General features: G+C 42.8%; 1 protein-coding gene across 2 annotated transcripts; it reads right to left on the bottom strand.

Moving 5' to 3' along the window:
• Positions 1-10,741: 10,741 nt before the first annotated feature.
• On the bottom strand, positions 10,742-20,926 carry UCP1 (uncoupling protein 1). 2 transcript variants are annotated; one of them, XM_056551745.1, is made up of 8 exons: positions 20,884-20,926; positions 17,827-18,069; positions 17,416-17,562; positions 15,896-16,103; positions 14,822-15,019; positions 13,800-13,901; positions 11,886-12,066; positions 10,742-11,770 (listed from the first exon to the last, which is right to left on the bottom strand). In XM_056551745.1, the coding sequence occupies exons 3-8, from the start codon at positions 17,539-17,541 to the stop codon at positions 11,656-11,658; spliced, it is 930 nt and encodes a 309-aa protein (XP_056407720.1). In that variant the 5' UTR covers positions 17,542-17,562; positions 17,827-18,069; positions 20,884-20,926; the 3' UTR covers positions 10,742-11,655. The 2 variants fall into 2 exon arrangements, with proteins under 2 accessions (XP_056407720.1, XP_056407721.1); XM_056551746.1 differs by lacking the exon at positions 20,884-20,926 and having other exon boundaries at positions 17,827-18,264.
• Between the last annotated feature and the right edge of the window lie 4,599 nt (positions 20,927-25,525).

Below are 25,525 nucleotides of genomic sequence, written 5' to 3'. Positions count from 1 at the left end.
CTTTAGCATCTCCTGAGCTCTTTGAAAGGGGCTTTATTGCTAGATCAAATAAACATAGTTTTATAAATATTGTAAGTTTTTAAAATACAGTGTGTGGTGGTGATATAGATGCATGAAAAATATCCCCTTCCTGCTCATTTCAAGCTAAATACTAAGAGCACCGTGCCTGTCCTCCGATTGGGTGTGGTTTTACAACTAGGCTGCAGTACCACACACGACCTGATGACAAATGTGTTTGTTGATACAGATCGCCATGGAAGGGATTTAGGCTTTATTATTAGAAATATTCAGTTCAGCCACTGCTCATGTAGCAGATGCACTGGTGCAGAAAATACAGAGACCTTTATATGTAATTATGAGTGTTGACTGTATTGGGCTGCACAAAATGCATCCCTTTAAAGGGATTGTCCCACCAATAACGCTTATCCTCACAGCATCAGACTGCTGGGTTCACTCCTGATATCAAGAACCAATGAATCTCATGTTGGAATGGAACAGAAAACTGCAGACGATAGAAAAGTACAGCCCTGAATAACCATGAATGGAGTAGCAGTGTGTATGTGTCCATGCCACTGCTTTGCAATGGGAGACTCTGGTCTCTGTTTTCAAGATTGCAGGGCATCCCAGGGATCAAAATCACCTGTGATCACAAACTTACCCCCTATCCTATTAGTTGGGGGATAATTGTTACTGCTGTAACAACCTGATTTACCAGATACCCATAGAGCGTAAAAGCAGCACTCGCCCAGGTACATGATAAAAATTATTCTTTATTTGAATATCATAAAACAACCATGCAGAATGGTATCCAGCAGACTCCACAGAGCCCTTGAGGTAACAGCTGTTTCACGCATATGGCGTATTATTTTTTTTTTGGACCACACCTGTCTTTCCACATCAGTGGGATTAAAGGGAACCAATCATCAGATTTTACCCTATATAACGCTTGGCAAAGCGTTATATAGGGTAAAATCTTTATTTTCACCATTCCCGGGGGATGCTCCTGCCCCCAGGGATGGTGAAGATATGAAGTTATAAACTAGTCACCGCCGTAAGTAGTCCCCTGGGCGGGGAGCTCCTCTTACCTACTCCCGTTCTTCTGCCGGGAGCGACGCCCCCTCCGCTTGATTGATGGGCTGCGTCATTGTTCCGCTCACTGAACGGACAGAGCAGAGCGATGATGCTGCCCATCAATGAAGCGGAGGGGGCGTCGCTGCCGGCAGAAGAACGGGAGTAGATTAGAAGAGATCCCCTGCGGCAGCGGTGACTAGTTTATAACTTCATATCTTCACCATCCCTGGGGGCAGAAGCTTCCCCCGAGAATGGTGAAAATAAAGATTTTACCCTAAATAACGCTTTGCCAAGCGTTATATAGGGTAAAATCTGATGATTGGTTCCCTTTAAATATCCTCCCGCTTGATGACTTGGAACAGACTGTTTATAAACAATCACATTGGATGGTGTTTCTATTCTTGATGTTTTTTTTTACAATGTGATATCCAAAACCTACTTAGCTCTATCCTATCATTAAGACATTTGTCTTTTAAGTATCCACTGAGCAGCATTTTGGAGGAATGTTTTATTTTTATCTGTTCCCTGTTCCACGTTAACCTATTCTATTCCAGAAAGCCATAATACTTTGGGATCACTTTTGTGAAGATCTTTTACAACTTGAGTGTGTAAGAAGCACCCACAGGGATTAGCAACTCATAAACAATAAAACATGTTCTGCAGTTGATAAATGCACCAGTTAGGCTATGTTCACATGATGGAATTTCCATGCAGAATTCCGCAGAAGAATTAAGCACTGACATTCTGCAGCAGTAGTTGATATCAATGGGATTCTGCTGCTCTATTCACATGGCAGAATTTCTATGCCAGATGTCTCTGGCACGGAAATTCAGATTAAGGCATCTGCAGAAAGAATAGTCATGTCTATTCTTTCTGCGGAGTCTGCACAGAAATGCATTTCTGAGCGGTCCTAGCACCGGCATGTTCGCACATTCCACGGTGTGAACATAGCCTTCCAGGTACTGCATTTGTGGTTTTCCTTGGGGACATCATTTTGCAACCAATTGAAAGGGGCATTAGATTTTCTGTACCTATTTTGGACCAAACTGCCTTTTAAAGGGAACCAAGCATTAGATTTTACTATATATAACACTTGGAAACGCGTTATATATGGTAAAATCTTCGTCCTCGCCATCCCCAAGGGACTTCATGCCCCCAGGGATGGTGAGGATATAAAGTTTGTAAGTCTCCCCTGCCACCCTGTTTCCTGGGTGGGGAGCTATATTATTTACCTAATTCTGACGCTCTGGCCATGGTTACGCGTCATTACTCTGCTCCCTAAGCAGAAGTGGTCAAACGGTCAAATCTAATGCTTGGTTCCCTTTAAATGTCAACTCCTGAAAGTAACAGTGTTTTTTTGCTGGTAGGACACAGTAAGACGGAGGTATGTCACGGTAAAAGATTGCTGTGTAAGCATAAGTAAATTACCGTATTTATCGGGGTATACCACGCACCGGCCTATAACACGCACCCTCATTTTACCAAGGATATTTGGGTAAAAAAAAGTTTTTTACCCAAATATCCATGGTAAAATGAGGGTGCGTGTGTGCGCGTGTATACCCCGATATACCCCCAGGAAAGGCAGGGGGAGAGAGAGGCCGTCGGTGCCTGCTTCTCTCCCCCTGCCTTTCCTGGGGTCTAGAGCCCTGCTGCCGGCCCTTCTGACCCCCTGGCTATCGGTGCTGCTGCCCGTTCTGTCCCCCTGACTATCTGTGCCGGCGCCGATAGCCAGGGGGAGAGAAGCGGCGCCGGCGCCGACAGCCAGGGGGAGAGAAGGGGCAGCGGCACCCATTGCCGGCGCCGCTGCCCTGTTGCCTCCCCCCATCCCCGGTGGCATAATTACCTGTCATAATTACATAGCAACGACGCGTCCCCTGCGTCGTTGCTATGCATGGCGCGGCGCACTGACGTCATGCGCTGCGCCGTGCAGCGCATAGCAACGACGCCGGGGACGCACGCCGGAGGCCTACAGCAGCGCGGACCCGACCCAGGTAATTATGCCACCGGGGATGGGGGGAGGCAACGGGGCAGCGGCGCCGGCAATGGGTGCCACTGCCCTTTCTCTCCCCCTGGCTGTCGGCGCCGCTTCTCTCCCCCTGGATATCGGCGCCGGCACCGATAGTCAGGGGGACAGAACGGGCAGCGGCGCCGATGGCAAGGGGGAGAGAAGGGCCGGCAGCAGCGCTCTAGACCCCCAGGAAAGGCAGGGGGAGAGAAGCGGGCAGCAATGGCCTCTCTCCCCCTGCCTTTCCTGGGGCTGTATCGGCATATAACACGCACATGGACTTTAGGCTAAAAATTTTAGCCTAAAAAGTGCGTGTTATACGCCGATAAATACGGTATATTATAATTATCATTCTCAGGTGAGTTCTGCTTCTATGCTCTACTGTTATATGGATATACAAAACTTGTTTTATTTTATGAATTGAGCACCTTCCTGTGTACTTCTGATGGTATTGGGACTTTTGTACTTTTGTTGTGTAGTCCTGCATTTTTTAGGACATTGTATGTTACGCTGTGCCAGCTTTTTTTGTTTCTTTGCTTTTAAAAATGAACAGTTGCCCAGATATATTTCCATTGCTGATAAACTCAGTAGTGTTTGCTCTGTGCAAAGAAACAGATTACAGGCATGACCACTCATGTCCATGATTCCATTTTTATACTCACCCTATATAGAGAGAATAGTTCATGTGGCCTTCTGCTGGTCTTTTCTGGACATGCATCCTTCTTTTAAGCTAAAACATGATCAACAAACTGGAATGGAAGGACAGGACATTAAAGGACATCTGCAGCGCTGGTACTTAAAAAAAAAAAAAAAAAAAAAGTTTACCTCATCTCATAGCTCAAGACCTTTCCAAAGATACCTCATTTGTCCAAAACGGTCTAGACGTTCTCTGATAATTGCCACCCAAAGCAGTAAGCAGCCATGTCATAAAGACTACATTTCCCATGACCCCCTGCACCTGCTTCCTGTGAGCTGCTGCTCTCCCCCCCCCTCCTCTCCCCCGAAGGAAATTATAATAAAGTAACGCCCACAGCTCCTTCCCTTGTGGTTATCCCCTCCCATCCTCACCACATGTTCTCCCCTGTCCAATAGGAGAGTCGGCTGCGGCTTCCTGGAAAACAGCTTACATAGCTATAATGTACAGTGTGGAGTTGCAGGGGTGCCTCCAGCTGTTGCAAAACTACAATTTCCAGCATGTCTGGACAGCCAACGGCTGTCAGGGCATGCTGGGAGTTGTAGTTTTGCAACAGCTGGAGGTGCTCTGGTTAGGAAACACTGGTATATATTATGGTGCAACATTTAGGGACTGAGGACAGGGGGACAATGTGGACTTATGTACCGCTCAGCAGCAGTGACCCACAGGAATGCTATGCTTTCTCTCAGCAGCACACTGCTGTAAACTTTATTCCAAGAGGCCAGTGAGAAAAGGGACACACAGTACAATAGCTAACATGGTTGTGAGAGGCAGGCACATAAAGGGTTACTGCCTTCACTGACAGCAGCACACTTTAGCACCCGGGCAGATGTCACCACGGAGACCGAGGGGGGAGCCAGCCATGCTGAAGCTGATTGCAGACACAGGCTCTGTTTCTGCTCACATCCAAACGGCTCAGCTCACAGCCCTGAAACTCCCCTACTGTGCGCTCAGCCAATTAGAGCAGAGCACATAACAGCCTAATGAATATGTATGAGGTTGGAGGAGCTGCAGGGGGAGTGAAGAATCCTGGGAGTTTGTGACGTAGCGTCGACCTAGCTGACAGCCCCATAGGGAATAACAGGTAGACGCTACTCACATTAGAGCCCCAGGCAGCAACTTCCTGTGACAGCAAAGCAGCTAAACTGTGCAGAAAAGGTAATGGAGCACAATTAGTAAGTTGCATAACTTCTTATTTAATGACATTAGAGCACTACTTCATTAGCACTGCAGTTGTCCTTTAATCTGAATAAGGTAATTCAGCCCTTTTATGCTTAAGTGTGACAGCACTTGATCCCAGCGAGATGTATGAGCAATGTCTCCAAAGTTAATATCCACTATTTAGTATTGACCATTTATATAGATGGAAGTGAACAAGGAGTGCAAAGTAAGGCCTATGACCTAAGCTAAAAGAACCATAAATGACTATGAAGCTTTCAGTTTGGGTCATCAACCCCATGGTTGAACTGGGACTTGCGCATGTAAACTAGGCACAAAAATCCCAGACACCTCATATTATGAAAACAGGTATTGTATATTATTTTTAAACAAACTGTTGCAGTTCTGTTTCTCTAAGCTTTGTTAGTCATTTGTTTGCATTGACACTAGTTTTACTATTGTTTCATTCTGTTGGCATAGTATCTTGAACTATATACCAACATGGACAACTGTTTCCTTCACTACCAGAATACTTTTATACCTACAGTAAACTCTTTTGCCAAACAGCTGTGTTTTTCTTTTTTGTCTTTTTTTTTTCTCTCAATGTAGGTTTTACCCAAAATCCATATTATTTTATGTTGCATTTATAAATGATGCCACTAGAGGCCACACTATCAGTATTTTAGCCAGTGTAGATAGTATTGATTGTCTTAGCTGGTTCAAGCTTTTCACATATGGATGCTGAAGTGTTTACTTCTATTTTGCTTTGTTGTATACACATTATATATGGAATATGAAATTGTCAGGCACAGCCACACCTCTTACCTGTATGGAGAGAATATTTAAGCATTTGAAATAAACTATCCAATCTTGTTCTTGGGGAGATAAACCATTGTCTGGTAGCGAGTTCCATCCATATAGGAAGGGTGAGCTGGTCTATACACATTTTTCATTAACCCCAGTGGCATGGTGTTATTAACCCATAGTGTTTGTGACGCCAGAGTGGTTTTTGGGTATCGGGAACCACCCAAACAATATCTCCGCTATCCCAATTCCTAGGCAGTGAAATGAGAGTCCACGACCAGGATATGGTTTAATGGAGGCTTTACTGAGGTCAGACAGTTGTTATAGTCTCTACAGCCAGGATCCAAGAGAGACAGCCAGTAGCACGAAAAGGGCCCTGCAGCTTGCTTGAAGTTGCAATACTTTTGGATCAGACTTAAATGCAGCCACTCTGACTATGATTGACTTGACTGGTACTTGACAGTAGACATAGATGGCTGGACTTACATATGCAGGCTGGTGGCCTCCAGGTGTACTGGATGCTGGATCTGAGGTGTCTGTGCTTTGCTGTCCTCAGCATAAAGAGAGGCAGATTGCAGCACCTCCCTTCCTTATAAAGGGGAGGCTGTACTAGAAGCCCATAGGTCAAGCTGCGGGTCATGTGTTAAGCTGGTGCTCTCTGGGTAACATGATAACATCATGTGAACATATCATGTAACATCTCACAGGTCCTTTAGACAATTACATTAGTCCTCCAAAAGTCCTTTATACTATCTATACATTAGTATACTGACTATACATATAGTACAATAAATAACATTAAAGTAACAGCAGAGGAGACACTGCAGGAGAGCCCCCAGATCACTGAGGGACTCAACCTGACAGGGGCTAAGTGTAGTGCAGGACCATGTCCTATACTGGGACATTACAGGTATCAATGATAAGTGTCATGTTTGGAGAAAGGAAAACACTGCATTGCAGCATAAAACCCTCATCCCATTTGCAAAACATCCCTATTTGAATCACAATGAATTCTGATTTATACCAGCAAATTTTACCGGAAAATGTCAGCACATCTGTCTGTGAGCTGAATCTTTAGAAAATATGGGTAATGCAGCAAGACAAAGGGGGAGATTTATCAAACCCTGTGCAGAAAAGAGTGGTGCAGTTGCCCATAGCAACCAATCAGATCACTTCTTTCATTTGTAAAGAGGTTTTGATAAATCTTTCCCAATGTCCCTACGCACACAAATTGTTTTTCCCAAAGGATGTTAAAAGGGGTACTCAGGCAAATTAAACATATCCCCTATCCACAGGATAGAGATACGTTATTGATTACAGGGGGTCTAACTGCTGGGGGCCCCTCACAATCTCCTGTACAGGGGACGGCTACTCACCCATCCTCAGTGCGCTCCGGCCCCCACCCTCAGAGACAGGCTTTAGTGACAGACCCCTCAGCAAATGATCAAAGTCCTGAACTTAAATGGGATACATTTCCTCCAAAGTGATGTGCAGGACTGATCAATAATACTGGAAATATTCACATTCGCTGCACAGGGTTCATACCAAATACTCAAAGCAGCTTTTGCCACTCACAGATATGTGATATTGGATTATTTTCCTCAATAAATAATTGATCTAGTCTGTTATCTTTGTCTCATTTATAAATATGATTGGGTTCTCTTTATCTACTTTTAGGACATGAAAAACAGATTATATTTTTGGAATGGTGTGAAAGACAGATGTAGCCTTCTAAAGGTTTCACAAATGTTCAAGCACCAGTGTAATTGATCGCTATCTTGTGTATCACCATGTTCACCTGAATAGTACTTTTCACTACAGATAATGTGATATTGGATTATTTTCCTAAGTAAATAATGAATTCTGCTTCATAAAAGTGAATCTTTCAAGACACTAGTAAGAACATTTCTCGTAACACTAACATACATCTTATTAACTGTGTATCTTACCCCTCCAAATCCTTTCTTCATTTTGATTTGACACATTTGGAAGATGCCTGTCCCCTGGGTAGGCAGGGAGCTTAAAAGTCTTCTGGTTGGTATGGTGTCACTTCCCTTCTGTATGTTGGTGGGCTCTTAGAGGAGCTATATAAAGGCCGGCATGGTGGTTAGTGGATCTGACCCACCTTCTCTCACCTCATTCCTGGCCCTCCAGGCAGAGCCTCTGCCCTCCAAGAAGTGACCCCACCATCCTTCCCCTTCATTATGAAGAGACCAACAAATATAGCTACCGTAATCACAATCCAAAAGGATACACCCGAAAGCATAGACTCCCCTACATTCCCTATACAATGGTCACTTATATCAATTATTTCATCAAGGGGCATTAGTGGTTAACAGAATATGAGAACATTGAGAACATTGGGGGTAAGATGTGTATGTTGTCCTCAATAGGGAGAGATAGGTGGGGTCAATTCAAGTTCCAAAAGAAAAAAAGTTACAAAACTACTATATACTGTAGGTTAGTGTGGGTAGTATTACCAGTATATGAATGTTCATTAGTTTATACAAATTAGTTGTAAGTTTACAATTTTTTATTTTTTTTAGTCAGTATATAGGGAAGTCAAATTGAAGAAATTCTGCAACTAACGTTATGCATACAAAAATGTAATGTCAAAGATGAGATAGTAAAAAGTGGTAAATAATTTATATAGGAAATTTTCATGATTTCAATAACCATAGGGCCTTATGCACAGGGCCAAATTGAAGTAGATATTAGATCTGCTGAAAATTCCTTCCCAGTACAGTGATCCCTCAACTTACAATGGCCTCAACATACAATAGTTTCAACATACAATGGTCTTTTCTGGACCATTGTAAGTTGAAACCAGACTCAACATACAATGCTATGGACAGTCCAGATCTGCAAAACGTGTCAATGGCTGGAAGAACCGACCAATCAGAACGGGCAATTTACTGGTAAAACTCCTGTATTACTGAAGCGTATGCACTACCTGGTGTCTGGTAGCGCCCCCCCACAGTACAGGGAGGTATTACATGTTCTGTACTCTTTACCTGTACCAGGATTAGCTGCTCTTTTGGACACCAGGTGAGGGCGGCTCCATGTTACTTTTTTAGGACACTGTGTGTACTGTATAGGACCCTGAAGAAGCTCCTGTCCTCTACATAGACCAGTGCTTCCCAAGCAGGGTGCCCCCAGCTGTTGCAAAACTACAACTCCCAGCATGCCCGGACAGCCTTTGGCTGTCCGGGCATGCTGGTAGTTGTAGTTTTGCAACAGCTGGAGGCTCCCTGCTTGGTAAACACTGACATAGACAGTGATTTACAGCTCCCAGCAGATCTTTCTTACTTTTATATGTAAGGATTTACTTTATCTATATTAGTTATCTACTTATTTTTATTTAATTCTCACTTTTTCCTATTTTGGATGACATTTTGGTGGCTTCAGAACCAATTACCAGGTTTCCATAGAGTAATGGTCTCAACATACAATGGTTTCAACATACAATGGTCGTCCTGGAACCAATTAATATTGTAACTTGAGGGACCACTGTAATGTTATTTCCACTAGAAAATATGGCGTGTAAGGTGGCTTCATATGTAATACAGAATTGTAGCTACTCTATGTTCTGCTGTTCCAGTCTCTGTGTATCTACTCTATGTTCTGCTGTTCCAGTCTCTGTGTAGCTACTCTATGTTCTGCTGTTCCAGTCTCTGTGTAGCTACTCTATGTTCTGCTGTTTGTGTAGCTACTCTATGTTCTGCTGTTCCAGTCTCTGTGTAGCTACTCTATGTTCTGCTGTTCCAGTCTCTGTGTAGCTACTCTAGGTTCTGCTGTTCCAGTCTCTGTGTAGCTACTCTAGGTTCTGCTGTTCCAGTCTCTGTGTAAGCTACTCTATGTTCTGCTGTTCCAGTCTCTGTGTAGCTACTCTATGTTCTGCTGTTCCAGTCTCTGTGTAGCTACTCTATGTTCTGCTGTTCCAGTCTCTGTGTAGCTACTCTATGTTCTGCTGTTCCAGTCTCTGTGTAGCTACTCTATGTTCTGCTGTTCCAGTCTCTGTGTAGCTACTCTATGTTCTGCTGTTCCAGTCTCTGTGTAGCTACTCTATGTTCTGCTGTTCCAGTCTCTGTGTAGCTACTCTATGTTCTGCTGTTTGTGTAGCTACTCTATGTTCTGCTGTTCCAGTCTCTGTGTAAGCTACTCTATGTTCTGCTGTTCCAGTCTCTGTGTAGCTACTCTATGTTCTGCTGTTCCAGTCTCTGTGTAGCTACTCTATGTTCTGCTGTTCCAGTCTCTGTGTAGCTACTCTATGTTCTGCTGTTCCAGTCTCTGTGTAGCTACTCTATGTTCTGCTGTTCCAGTCTCTGTGTAGCTACTCTAGGTTCTGCTGTTCCAGTCTCTGTGTAGCTACATTATGTTCTGCTGTTCCAGTCTCTGTGTATCTACTCTATGTTCTGCTGTTCCAGTCTCTGTGTATCTACTCTATGTTCTGCTGTTCCAGTCTCTGTGTATCTACTCTATGTTCTGCTGTTCCAGTCTCTGTGTATCTACTCTATGTTCTGCTGTTCCAGTCTCTGTGTAGCTACTCTATGTTCTGCTGTTCCAGTCTCTGTGTAGCTACTCTATGTTCTGCTGTTCCTGTCTCTGTGTATCTACTCTATGTTCTGCTGTTCCAGTCTCTGTGTAGCTACTCTATGTTCTGCTGTTCCAGGCTCTGTGTATCTACTGTATGTTCTGCTGTTCCAGTCTCTGTGTATCTACTCTATGTTCTGCGGTTCCAGTCTCTGTGTATCTACTCTAGGTTCTGCTGTTCCAGTCTCTGTGTATCTACTCTATGTTCTGCTGTTCCAGTCTCTGTGTAGCTACTCTATGTTCTGCTGTTCCAGTCTCTGTGTAGCTACTCTATGTTCTGCTGTTCCAGTCTCTGTGTAGCTACTCTATGTTCTGCTGTTCCAGTCTCTGTGTAGCCTTCCTACCCTAGTATTCTATGTTCTTAGATTCTGTTAAGAATATTTCACAAACATCACACATATAATAAAGCCATTTTATTTAGCATGTTTCCAATTTGAAATAAATATAAACATACAAACAAAAAGCTCAGACTTTTTCTGGCTTGTCTTCCAGCCTAGTTTTTACATTCTACAAAACCATGAAATAGATCTAGTTTCCTGTAGATTTTATGCATATTAAGGTGCATCTAATGTTGGCCATACAATTTAGATTGTGCTTGACTAATAGCTGTCTCTTCCAACCACCCTATAGACATATAGACCTGCACGCTTGGCTCGACAGAGCTTTATGCATTTTCAGTGGCCAATGCCAGACACTGTATGGTGGCACCTTATGTCCCCTGGGAACAAAATGGTCAAGCATGTGGAAATCTAACTGCCCAACCCTTCTCTGCCCCAACATCATCTGTCAAGGGGGAGTCAGGAGAGCTTCATTGACATGAGATTTTCAGCCAACAATAATCTGATGTATATGGCCAGCTCAAGACTCATGGGGCTCATGTTCTGCTCATGGGGCTCCTACAGAGAACTCAACCAGACAGCTCTTATTACAAAAGATATACTAATATTGGGAACGCAGTGTTGTTGAAACTATTTTTCACTACTATTTTAAATAGAAGAACCAGCTTCTACAATTGAGAAAACAATATAACATCTAGGACAATATGTTAACCTACTCTCCCAACTCCTATACACAGTCATAGCAACAGTGGTTTCAAGACCTGCATGTACAAGGTATGTATCATATACCAATACACTGTTCACAGACTATAGGTCCCATTTTAAGGGCGAGCTCTGCCTTCACCAAGTTGCTGTGTTTGCCGATTACAAGTATCTTCTACCACTCCCTCAGTATATACATGAATAATGTATTAGGAATAGTCATGCAACACAGTCTTATATAGTATTTTTTCATTTTGTGAGTCTTGGGGTACATTCGGGACTTTGGAATCTCACACTGCGTATTCAACCCCTTGTCTGGACATCATCATTGCTCTCTTCAGTTGTTCGTAAGACACAAACATGACAACATTCCAGGATCCCAACCTCAAGAATGAAGGTACAAACCTGCACCGAAACAAATGATAAACATGTAGCGTAAGATTCAGAAACATCTTGCATTAGCTTTACCTGTTATGTCTGTAATGGAGAAGTTTCTCTTATATAAAGCAATGACAATTACCCTTTATAAAATGCAGTAGGTCCCTCCTTGGTGAGCATGGTCCATGCACAGTTAATAGCTGACGTGTACTGTCCAGGAGGGGAGTTCATGTATCTTGTCTTTACCACATCCACTGGGGAGGCAATAACAGTAGTACAAAAGCCAGCTCCAAAGGCCGATACAAAATGGCACGGGAGGTTATCTAAAAAACATCAAAATATAATAGTCCAGTTATCACGTACAGTGGTCCCTCAAGTTACAATATTAATTGGTTCTGGGACGACCATTGTATGTTGAAACCATTGTATGTTGAGACCAGAACTCTATGGAAACCTGGGAATTGGTTCTAAAGGCACCAAAATGTCATCCAAAAATAGGAAAAAGTAAGAATTAAAAAAAAATAAGTAGATAACTGATATAGCTAAAGCAAAGCCTTACATATAAAAGTAATAAAGATCTGCTGGGAGCTGTAAATCACTGTCTCTGTCAGTGTTTACCAAGCAGGGAGCCTCCAGCTGTTACAAAACTACAACTCCCAGCATTCCCGGACAGCCTTTGGCTGTCCGGGCATGCTGGGAGTTGTAGTTTTTCAACACCTGGGGGCACCCTGCTTTTGGAAGCACTGGTCTATGTAGAGGACAGGAGCTTCTTCGGGGTCCTGTACAGTACACAGTGTCCTAAAAAAGTAACATGGAGCCGCCCTCACCTGGTGTCCAAAGGAGCAGGTAACCCTGGTACAGGTAAAGTGTACAGAACATGTAATACCTCCCTGTACTGTAGGGGGCGCTACCAGACACCAGTCAGTGCATACGCTTCAGTAATACAGGAGTTTTACCAGTGAATGCCCATTCTGATTGGTCATTTCATTGACACGTTTCACAGATCTGGACTGTCCATAGCATTGTATGTTGAGTCTGGTTTCAACTTACAATGGTCCAAAAAAGACAACTGTATGTTGAAACTATTGTATGTTGAGGCCATTGTAAGTTGAGGGATCACTGTACATTTAGTGCTTACTGTACAATGCATTTACCATCCTGTTTCTTCCCTACACTGTGTAGTCTACATATGATGTAAGAACATGCGTCATTTGACTTACTTTGGCCAGCCGGTCATGACTATTATAGGACACTAACCTCATGTGTGCATACAAGATAGTACGATTAAAAAAAGTAACTTTTTTATCTGCAAAATGTAAATATTAATGGCAGAATTAAAGTCCAAAAACTTGAGTCTTATTATTATTCATTGGGAATCTACTTGATGTGATGACAATAGAGTCTTTATATGGAACGACAATGTAAGTACCAGGAAAAATAATAGTTTTACTTATTAGTGTCTCATGTTTCAACAATAAATATTTGATACTATTTCAGAATTGTCAGCCACTTAATTGGGTGCAGACTGCTTAACATCAAGTTATTACTGTAACCCATTAGTGTTGAGCGGCATAGGCCATATTCGAATTCGCGAATATTCGCGAATATATGGACGAATATTCGTCATATATTCGCGATTATTCGTATATTCGTTATATTCTCGTTTTATTTTTGCATATGCGAAAATTCGCGTATGCGAAAATTCATATATGGAAATTAGCATTTACAAAATTAGCATACGCGAAAATTCGCATATGCTAATTTTCGCATATGTGAATTTTCGCACGCCAGTCTCACACAGTAGTATTACAGCCTTCTTACACCACACAAGCTGGAAGCAGAGAGGGGTGATCACTGTGATGTGTACTGTGAAGAAAAAAAACAACAACAAAAAAACGAATATTCGTAATTACGAATATATAGCGCTATATTCGCGAAATTCGCGAATTCGCGAATATGCGATATTTGCGAATAATATTCGAATTGCGAATATTCGCGAGCAACAAAAACCCATCAGACAATGGTAATAGCAAGCCTTTTGTGAAACGGTAGTTACCTGTCATTAGTTTGTACTGCAGCAGGGCTTCCTTTATTAGGTCATAGGTCACCAGTTCAGTGCAGTTGACAATTGCATTTCTCGTCACATTTGGAAATGTTCCTGTTTAAAAAACAAATATACAGTATAAAATTTTTATGATTTACTTCATTAATGGTATGTTTGGAAAACTATACTAATGTAATAATAATACTGTAGGAATTGAAATCCCTATTTATTACTATACTTCAGAATTTCAAGCTGTTGCAAACATGACATAATATTCATAACCTCATGACCACCGCTATATACCTAAAGCTTTCATAGTTGTCATGATTATCAATAACCAGTAATTTACATGATATCCTGCAATGACATCTAGATTTATTCTCTTTAAAGGGGTACTCCATCCCTAGACATCTTATCCCCTATCCAAACGATGGGGGATAAGATGTCTGATCGCGGGGATCCCGCCACTGGGGACCCCTGCATGCGGCACCCACCTGTTTCTGCTCCGGAAGCGCTGGAGGGTCTGGGTTCCGACCACGGGAACGGAAGATCGTGACGTCACGACTCCACCCCGTGTGACTTCATGCCCGCCCCCTCAATGCAAGTCTATGGGAGGGGGCGTGACGGCCGTCACGCCCCCTCCCATGGACTTGCATTGAGGGGGCGGGCTTGACATCACGATCTTCCGTTCCCGTGGTTGGGACCCAGACCCTCCAGTGCTTCCGGAGCAGAAACAGGTGGGTGCCGCATGCTATATTGCGGGGGTCCCCAGCGGCGGGACCCCCACGATCAGACATCTTATCCCCCATCCTTTGGATAGGGGATAAGATGTCTAGGGGTGGAGTACCCCTTTAAGGTAGGGTCACGCATACCGTGTTTTGCTGCTATTTTCTGCAGCTGATTTTGTTACCCATACACAGCAAAATACGCAGAAAAAGACAGCCCTTGTGACCCTATCTGTACAGTAAAAATGAATGTACCAATAAGTAAACTATAGCTGCACACACTGTATACATTGCTATTCTATTATGCACCTTTCCATAGGCCTTTCATTCCTTCTTGTCTTGCAATGGTTTTGTAAGCATCCATTGTACCGCTGTATCTCTTCTTCACCCCAAGAAGATTGACCTGAGCTTGGAATCGGACTTTTACCACATCAGTTGGCTGGGCTATTGTGACAGCCAATGCTCCTGTCGTACATCCAGCAAGTATTCTGCTTACAATCCCGGCTTCTATAAGAAGAATATACAACGATCACTAACATGTACCCACATGTCTTTGCTTCTTTATATACAGTACAGTAGTCCCTCAAGTTACAATATTAATTGGTTCCAGTACGACCATTGTATGTTGAAACCATTGTATGTTGAGACCATAACTCTATGGAAACCTGGGAATTGGATCTGAAGCCCCAAAATGGCATCCGAAAAAAAGGAAAAAGTGAGCATTAAAGAAATTAAGTAGATAACTAATAGTGATAAAACTTTTCCATACACAGAAAAGTAAGAAAGAGCTGCTGTAAATCACTGTCTAAGTCAGTGTTTCCCAACCAGGGTGCCTCCAGCTATTGCAAAATTAGAACTCCCAGCATGCCCGGACAGCCGTTGGCTGTCCGGGCATGCTGGGAGTTGTAGTTTTGCAACAGCTGGAGACACCCTGGTTGGGAAACAATGGTTTATGTAGAGGAAAGGAGCTTCTTCAGGGTCCTATACAGTGTCCCAAATGGAGCCGCCCTTACTTGGTGTCCAAAGGAGCAGCTAACCCTGGCACAGGTAAGGAGTAGTACAGAACTTGTAGTTCCTCCCTGTACTGTAGGGGGCGCTACCAGACACCAGTCAGTGCATGCACTTCAGTAATACAGGTGATTTACCAGTAAAATGCCCATTCTGATTGGTCAGTTCCTCCAGTTGTGACAGATATCACAGATCTGGACTGTCCATAGCATCGTATGTTGAGTCTGGTTTCAAGTTACAATGGTCCAGAAAAGATCATTGTATGTTGAAACTATTGTATGTTGAGGCCATTGTAAGTTGAGGGATCACTGTACTAAGTAAAAGTTTTGTATTTTAAATATAGTGCCCATATTAACATAATTCATACATACTTACTCTCTTTCCCATTGGTGTAGAAGAGTTTGACTGTATCATACAGCCCAATTCTAATAGAAGCAAAACTCATTTGCCTTTGCAATCCGGCCACTAATCCGTTGTAGAGGCTCCTTGGTCCTTCAGTCTTCACAATTGTCCGCATAGTGCCAAGAACTCCTTTGTATCGGATTCCAGTGACTGCCCCTGACACTGTTGACTCTCCTTGTATCTGAAATTAAAATAACAAATTTTATAAATTCTCTAATAGGGCTTATAATAGCCCATAAGTAAAGCTCTAGTAGGCATTTCCGGGGAGCATTTTTTTTTTTAGCATGTTATTGTATATGGGATGTGTGGGGCCCCTTGTACTGTTGGTAATACTGGGATTGGTGAAGTAGTAGCAAAAATCATGGCATATCCCAATGATTGAAAACTGAGGAGCAATATGCTCAATGGAATATATGCGTAAAACACCTCAATTTTACAATGGCCTGTGTACATTAAAGGGTACCTCTCATCAAAAAACTTTTGATATATTATAGATTAATGTATGCAGAATAACTTTACAATTGCATGTTATTAAAAAATATGCTTCTTTCTATTTAATTTTCCACTTTGAAGAAATGACCACTAGGGGTCTCCCTACCAGTCCTGGCAGCAAGCATTTCAGACTCATGCTGGAGTCCTAAACACTACGAGCTGCCAGTCTGCTTTCTTCACAAAGGAGAACGCTCAGAGCTGCCAGCCTGCTTTGTTCACAGCCTGTTTGGCTTTGAACAAAGCAGGCTGGCAGCTCTGAGTGTTTAGGACTCCAGCATGAGTCAGAAATGCTTGCTGACAGGACTGATCGGAAAAATACAATAGAAAGAATCATATTTTTCATTAACATGCTATTGGAAAGTTATTCAACATTCATTAATCTAAAATATATCAAAAGTTTACCCTTTATGTCTTTTTGCATTTTTATTGAGTGCAATACACATCTTCTGGAAGACCGTGATGATTTCATGCATGGCTGCTGGTCATACATTTATAGTATCTATGTAGTATTTTTTATTCGCTCAATTCATCTCTATGGGGGAGATTAATTAAAGTCAATTTTATATGCAGGCTTTGATGGTGTTCATGGAGTGTACATGCACCACATGTATTAAATGGTGAAAGGCCTCTGATAAATATGGGGCTAGTACCCATTTTTAGGAAATTTCACTCCAGTGGACCACTTTGACTTTTCTGCGACTCTTTCCCCGTGTGACTTTCTACAGGCAGTTTTGTAAGCCAGGTCTGGGCTGGTGTATATTTGTGGTGTAATCGAGGGCTATGCGACACTAATGAAGGTGCACTTCATTAATGTCTTACCCCTGCTAAGTTGAAAAGCAAAAGAGTGTACCTAAGACAGTTTAGGCAAATTCACTTGAGCAAAAAGTTGCACACTTCTTGCAAAATCTGCAACAAATTTACACCAAAAAGCTGTGTGAGAAGCTTGATAAATTCTCCCCTTTGTGTTTATGCATAGCCCAAAACCCAAAGCAGGCACCTACCTGTAGTCTGACTTTTGCAGTGTCCAAGGGGAATGTGAAGAGGTCAGCTATGCATGCCGCAGTGCCAGCACCAAAGAACTTTACAGCTGGGGTTGGGGGGATGTCAGAGGGTCTCAGTCCAACCATTTTGATAAGATGAATTTGAAGCTGTGCATGAATAAAAGTAGAAATATTTTAAACATTACAAGAGAGGGATAAGAGTCTTTAGATCATTCTTAGTGTTAAATCACTGTCATAATGGGAATTATAATAAGAAATAATGCAATACCAGGAACACTACCTCATTCACTTACAGCTGATCAATATGAAATCTACATTTCTACTAGCCTGGTTTACAAGAGGTAATGATTTACAAGTGGGAGAAAAAATGTAGCATATAGTATCTTAAGGTAAAGTAGTGTTCATACGTACAGGTCACACTGGATAGATGTCTTCTTCTCTTGGTCTTACTTGATCTTACTAAGAGATTTCCCCCTGTACTGATCCCTTCATCAGAGCTCCTTATATACTGTAAGCCAGATGTGATGTCATATCTAGGTGAGATGCTTAGGAGGAGGTGGTAATACCTGTGAGAGGTCCAGAGGACACACCCCCCGAACCCAGACTCCTCCCTCCAGACAGAAGCAATTCTCAGAAGAACAAGGATTATATAATCTAAGGAAAGCAAAGAACATTTGTTAATTGGAGGTCTATCGACATTATATCAAGGTTTTTATACATTTGTTGCAGAAAGTAGCTGTCTATGTTGTATGGCATGTACAAACACCACTTGATTTACAACAAATCTGCCATGAATGATAAATGAATAATATAATTTGCTATAAGGCTGCATTCACACCACCATCTGACCTTCCGATGCACAGATACGATTTTGGAAGCTCAAATCGCCTGAAATCTTATCTGTGCATGGATAGGTACGGACAGATATGGAGCCATTAACTATTATGGTGCTGCGGACCCAATCGTAGTAGGCTAGTGACTACAATCTGGTCATTTCCTCAGGGGATCCGATTTTTGACTCGGACTGAAAATTGTGGTCTGTACCGATTTTCAGTCCGAGTCAAAAATCGGATCTCCTAAGAAAATGACCAGATCGTAGTCACTAGCTGACTACGATCTGGTCCGCAGCCCCATAATAGTTAATGACTTTGTATCTGCCCATACCTATCCATGCACAGGTACGATTTCAGGCGATTTGAGCTTCCAAAATCGTATCTGTGCATCAGAAGGTCAGATCGTGGTGTGAATGCAGCCTTTTTAAAGAATAACAATAATATTTGGTATTTTTGTAGGTTACTTACTTTGATTTTGCTATTTACTAGGCTATTTTGAAGATGGCATATTGGATGTCTTTATCTTTTTTGTAAATCACCTGTGTACAACACCAAAACATCCAGTATTGGAACTATTTTTAGATAGATACTCAAAAATAGTTAGAAAAATATCATACTCTAAGTATGGGCCCATGCACCCTATGGATTGTACACTACAGACATACTCATTCTTTCGGCACAATTCTGCATGGAAAAGCCAATTTTTTATGGAATTTTGAATTGCAGGGGTTACTTTCCATGACAAATTCAGTGCAGAATGACCTCCAATATTCCTTGCTGAATTTTCATAGTGTGCATAGGCCAGTGTTTCCCAACCAGGGAGACTCCAGCTGTTGCAAAACAACAACTCACAGATTACGTATTCTCTAATTTTAGTCGTTCACTTTCCTTTTTCTTCTCTATCCAGCCCAGACCGTCATGACAATTTCATCCAGCCACAACTCGTCTCCACAGAACCTGCCAGACAAACATTTTAGGCTCCGCTCTTTTCCAGTACCTTTAGTGCCCCAAACAGCAATAATGCCCCTCTTGGTGTCCCACTAATAGAGTGGGTAGATAAGTGGGTTGGGGAAGAGCAGGCAGCCCCCCCCCCCCATTAAGTAGTTAGGTTGCTCTAGTAGGTACGTGAAGACAAGTCCCTTCACATAGTTTCACGCATTATGCAGGTGTCCTGAGTAGATAAGTGCAAACTATAGGTTGGTAGGTCCTCATGCAGATAGTTGCCACCAATAAGTGGTAAATAGTTGTCCCCTAGATAGGTCCCCCTGTAGATAGTAGCCCCCTGTTGTCAGTAGCAGCCCCCTTGTAAGTAGTAGATAGTAACCCCTTGTATGTAGTAGCAACACCCTATAATAGTACTAGCAGATGCCTTTGTAGGTAGTATTAGCAGACCCCCATTAGGTAAAATTAGCAGCTTCCCCTCCCCCTGTAGGTAGTGTTATCAGCTCCCCCCTGGTAGGTAATATTAGCAGACCATTTTGTAGATAGTGAGGCAGACCCCCATTAGGTAGTATTTGCAGCACCGTCCTGTATTTAGTCCTCACACAACCCCACCCCCCATAGGTAGTATTTGCAGCCTCTTTTGTAGATAGTATTAGCAGACGCCCATTAAGCAGTATTAGCAGCCCCCCCCTGTAAGTAGTATTAGCAGACCCATTGGTAGATAGTATTAACAGATCTCTTTGTAGGTAGTATAAGCAGACACCCATTAGGTAGCATTAGCAGCCCCCACTGTAGGTAGTATTAGCAGCACCCTCTGAGGGTAGTATTTGCAGAACCCCTGTAGGTAATATTTGCAGCTTCCCACCCCACTGTAGGTAGTATTTGCAGCCCCCCACCCCACTGTAGGTAGTATTTGCAGCCCCCCACCCCACTGTAGGTAGTATTTGCAGCTTCCCACCCCACTGTAGGTAGTATTTGCAGCTTCCCACCCCACTGTAGGTAGTATTTGCAGCTTCCCACCCCACTGTAGGTAGTATTTGCAGCCCCCCACCCCACTGTAGGTAGTATTTGGATCATTAAGATAACCTTATAGTTAAATGGGTCCCGAACCTGTGGACATTGCATGTTCATATCTGCTGTCACATTACTCATGATTTTCTAGGAGAAATAACAGAGGAATAGCACAATGTAGACTTCTAAGAGTTCTAAAAGATGTTCCAGAATGATATAATGTAGAATTGAAGTATTTACTAGAATAGTCAGAAGATATAACTCATGCTCAATGATAAGTAACAAGGCAGATTCTTCCAGTGATTTGTTACAAATAAAAGAGGGCTGTTTGTAAAGAAATTTCTTTAAACTCCATACACAGCACAAGGCTGACACATTTAAGGCTTAAAGATAGCCTTTACTCACAGGGACAAGGAATATCATGGGAATAAGATTAGGTTAAAGTAAAGGTACACAAGTGCTAGTGTACAGCCCCAATTGACATCCCAATCCTGTTTACAGACGGACTTAGCATTTATGTAATCAGTATTGTGATCTTTTTCTTTATGGGGTCCATATGATGTACTTATAATTGTCTGGCAGGGTAAAGTGCATTAGTCCCTATTCTTTCCCTGAGGCATCAGTCCTTTAATATACTACGGAATAAATGCACATTGGAATATACAGTATGTACGTAGCTCACTATGGTCTATACAGCGTATTTTTGAGCACAGAGTCCATAGAGGCCAGTGAACTGACAACTGACTCAGCTTCTGTCGGCAGAGGCTCGCCTTATACAACCAATGAAATAAGAGGCTTGCGTGTTTGCTCCAATAAACAGTTGGCCCGCTCAATAGGTTGACAGAGGTTTCTCTTTGTAAGGGAGGCAGAGCAGGGGTGTGTGATGGGCACATAGGCCAGAAAAACATTTTCTTAATCAGTAACCTGCCCAGTACAGAGATCACATCTTTAAAGGTTTAATAGCTGATAGCAGGAAGGAAAACACCTTGTTTTTTGCACAATAATGTGAAAAGTCTTCTACCAAGATTAGCATTATAGCAAAGCTTAGCATTCCTATAATGCCGTCATGATCAGAGGTAATTGTCATAAGGGTCTTCATGCCATGTGGGTCATAGAAATCTGAACTAGAAAAAAAAATCACAATTTTGGCATTTTCTTCCTTTATCAGCATGGATAACATTCTTAATATTATTCAGTATGTATAGGTACCATGTTGATGCTACAGGTATGTGTTAGGTGTACCCCCTGCACCTACAAGTGCAACTCAAAGTTAATGCACTTTCTTCCTCCAAACTTCCACTGAGTGTCAAGAAGTTACAGGTAAGCAGCAGAATGCCACTTACTCATGCACTACAATCCCTATCTGGATATGCTGCCTTATTGTAGTCTCATTTGTGACCCAAGTAGGAGACAAGAGCTCTAAATAAGCATTCTGAATACAGTGGGGGATAACAGTATTTAGTCAGCCACCAATTGTGCAAGTTCTCCCACTTAAAAAGATGAGAGGCCTGTAATTTTCATCATAGGTATAACTAAACTATGAGAGACATAATGAGAAAAAAAATCCATAAAATCACATTGTCTGATTTTTAAAGAATTTATTTGCAAATTAGGGTGGGAAATATTTGGTCACCTACAAACAAGCAAGATTTCTGGCTCGCACAGACCTGTAACTTCTTTAAGAGTCTCCTCTCTCCTCCACTTGTTACTTGTATTAATGGCACCTGTTTGAACTTGTTATCAGTATAAAAGACACCTGTCCACAACCTCAAATAGTCACATTCCAAACTCCACTATGGCCAAGACCCAAGAACTGTTAAAGGACACCAGAAACAAAATTGTAGACCTGCACCAGGCTGTGAAGACTGAATCTGCAATAGGCAAGCAGCTTGGTGTGAAGAAATCAACTGTGGGAGCAATTATTAGAAAATGGAAGACATACAAGACCACTGATCATCTCCCTCGATCTGGGGCTCTATGCAAGATCTCACCCCGTGGTGTCAAAATGATCACAAGAACGGTGAGCAAAAATCCCAGAACCACATGGGGGGACCTAGTGAATAACCTGCAGAGAGCTGGGCCAAAGTAACAAAGGCTACCATCAGTAACACACTAGGCCGCCAGGGATTGAAATCATGCAGTGCCAGACGTGTCCCCCTGCTTAAGCCAGTATTGGGAGAATTGCATATGGTCAGATGAAACCAAAGTAGAACTTTTTAGTAAAAACTCAACTCGTCATGTTTGGAGGAGAAAGAATGCTGAGTTGCATCCAAAGAACACCATACCTACTGTGAAGCATGGGGGTGGAAACATCATGCTTTGGGGCTGTTTTTCAGCAAAGGGACTAGGATGACTGATCCATGTAAAGGAAAGAATGAATGGGGCCATGTATCGTGAGATTTTGAGTGAAAACCTCCTTCCATCAGCAAGGGCATTGAAGATGAAACGTGGTTGGGTCTTTCAGCATGACAATGATCCCAAACACACCGCCCGGGCAATGAAGGAAAGGCTTCATAAGAAGCATTTCAAGGTCCTGGAGTGGCCTAGCCAGTCTCCAGATCTCAACCCCATAGAAAACCTTTGGAGGGAGTTGAAAGTCCATGTGCCCAGCGACAGCCCCAAAACATCACTGCTCTGGAGGAGATCTGCATGGAGGAATGGGCCAAAATACCAGCAACAGTGTGTGAAAACCTTGTAAAGACTTACAGAAAACATTTGACCTCTGTTATTGCCAACAAAGGGTATATAACAAAGTATTGAGATTAACTTTTGTTATTGACCAATAATTTGCAAATACATTTTTTTTTAAATCAGACAATGTGAATTTATGGATTTTTTTTTCTCATTAGGTCTCTCATAGTTTAGTTATACCTATGATGAAAATGACATTCCTCTCTCATCTTTTTAAGTGGGAGAACTTGCACAATTGGTGGCTGACTAAACACTTTTTTCCCCCACTGTAATATGATTTATCAGCTTCCTAGAAATTTGTATCTAGTGCCTATGAATTTGGAAAACTAGATTGAGAGCCTTGTTGGAAAAGAGAGTGGTATGAATGACAATTTATGTTCAGTGCTGTAGAATAAGATGGTGGTATATAAACATGGGCATAACTGCCGGGATTGCACTTTGTGGCCTAACTACAGCAACACACTTCGCTCCATGTCTGATGACGGGCAATACAGGGGGCGGAGTATCGTGACGGCGCGTTCTCGTATCCTTGTGATGTCACGGCCCGCCCCCTCAATACAATTCTATGTGAGGGGGTGTGGCGGCTGTCACACCCACTCCCATAGACTTGTATTGAGGGGGCGGGCCGTGATGGCACAATGGGCGGGGCCGTGATGGAACGATACTCCGACCCCTGTATCACCCGTCATCAGACACAGAGCGAACTTCGCTCCATGCAGCAGATGACAGGGGGTGCTGCAGTGAGATCGCGGGGGTTTCCAACGGCAGGACCCCCACGATCAGACATCTTATCCTCTATCCTTTGGATCCTTAGGGGATAAGATGTCTAGGGGCGGAGTAAGGGGTCTTTAATGATGAATGTGGATATTGGAAGTGAAGAGTGGAAAATTTCATTCACAAATCTGGATGACCAAAAAATTAAAGACCAGACGCTTAGGACATAATCTTTTCATGTTTTGAATCCAATCGATGCTAAAGGTGGTTATGGTTAAAGCGTAACTGTTGTTTCAAAAGAATCTGTAAACTTGCATGGTATGTTAGATTAACTCTTCAGAGTTGTGACAAAGTGATTTTGGGGCTTTCAGTGCTGTTATTGGGCCCCTTCTATTGTGCACAGATATTTCTCCTTTTCAGGGGGTGGGACCAGAGCTGGGCTGTTTACATTAGTACACATCCTATACTTCCTTTCTCTTGCCTGGCCAAACACAGCACAGCACTTATTCCTTACTCCTACGCCATGGCATAGTGTTGGTAAAAGTGCACTGGACTGAACAGGCTGGAGCTGTGCTGGGGGGTGATTTACAGTACACTATTGTTGATGGCATGTGGAGGGAGAAGGAGTTACTGATGCACTGAGTTTTCAAAGCGCTATGTGAGCAGAAATGAAACAGCAGCAGCACAACAGAGCACTTAACACTGACCAAGTGCTGATGATGATGACAGGCTGAAGGGTCCGGGCAGAAAAATATTACATACAGTAGAAGAAACACTGGTATTTACACAAGGGACAGCTGCCCAGAAATTATAGATGAGTGAGAAGCCTTGATTAACCTTTTAGAGAAAGTATGGATCCTCAGGCTCACAGATTGCAAATACTCACCAGGCTTTCTCCACCTTTTCTGCAGTTAGCAGTAATTAAGTCTTGCCTGTGTTTCGTCTTGGGGTCTGTGATACTAGAGACAGATACTAGATACCTTGTGGCCAAAAGTTTACAGCTTTTTCTTTGGGGTATGAAAACATTTTTGGTAAATGAAGTGCATTACAAATACGCTGCTCAAAAAATAAAGGGGACACTAAGATAACACATCCTAGATCTGGATGAATGAACTAATTGTATGAAATACTTTCTTCTTTACATAGTTGAATGTGCTGACAACAAGATGACACAAAAATGATCAATGGAAGTCACATTTATCAACCCATGGAGGTCTGGATATGGAGTCACACTCAAAATCAAAGTGGAAAACCACACTACAGGCTGATCCAACTTTGATGTAATGTTCTTAAAACAAGTCAAAATGAGGCTCTGTAGTGTGTGTGGCCTCCACGTGCCCATATGACCTCCCTGCAGTGCCTGGGCATGCTCCTGATAAGGTGCCCTGGACAGTGGTGCATTGTGGCATTGGTAGATGGAGCAAGACATGATGTCCCAGATGTGCTCAATCAGATTCAGGTCTAGGGAACGGGTGGGCCAGTCCACAGCATCAATGCCTTTCTCTTGCAGGAACTGCCGACACACTCCAGCCACATGAGGTCTACATTATCTAGCATTAGGAGGAACCGAGGGCCAACTGCACCAGCATATTATCTCACAAGGAGTCTGAGGATCTCATCTTGGTACCTACTAGCAGTCAGGCTACCTCTGGCAAGCACATGGAGGGCTGTGCGGACCCCAAAAGAAATGCCTCATGTGCTCAGTATGAACCTGCTTTCCTCTGTGAAGAGCACAGGGCACCATTGGCGAATTTGCCAATCTTGGTGTTCTCTGGAAAATGCCAAACGTCCTGCACGGTGTTGGGCTGTAAGCACAACCCCCACCTTTGGAAGTTGGGCCCTCATGCCACCCTCATGGAGTCTGTTTCTGACCATTTGAGTGGATACATGCACATTTGTGGCCTGCTGGAGGTCATTTT

This window comes from Hyla sarda, chromosome 1 (genome assembly GCF_029499605.1).
Source record: "Hyla sarda isolate aHylSar1 chromosome 1, aHylSar1.hap1, whole genome shotgun sequence".
Classification (NCBI taxonomy): Eukaryota; Metazoa; Chordata; class Amphibia; order Anura; family Hylidae; genus Hyla; species Hyla sarda.
Note: the sequence above shows the minus strand (reverse complement) of the source record. Positions and strands in the feature narration are given on the sequence as shown.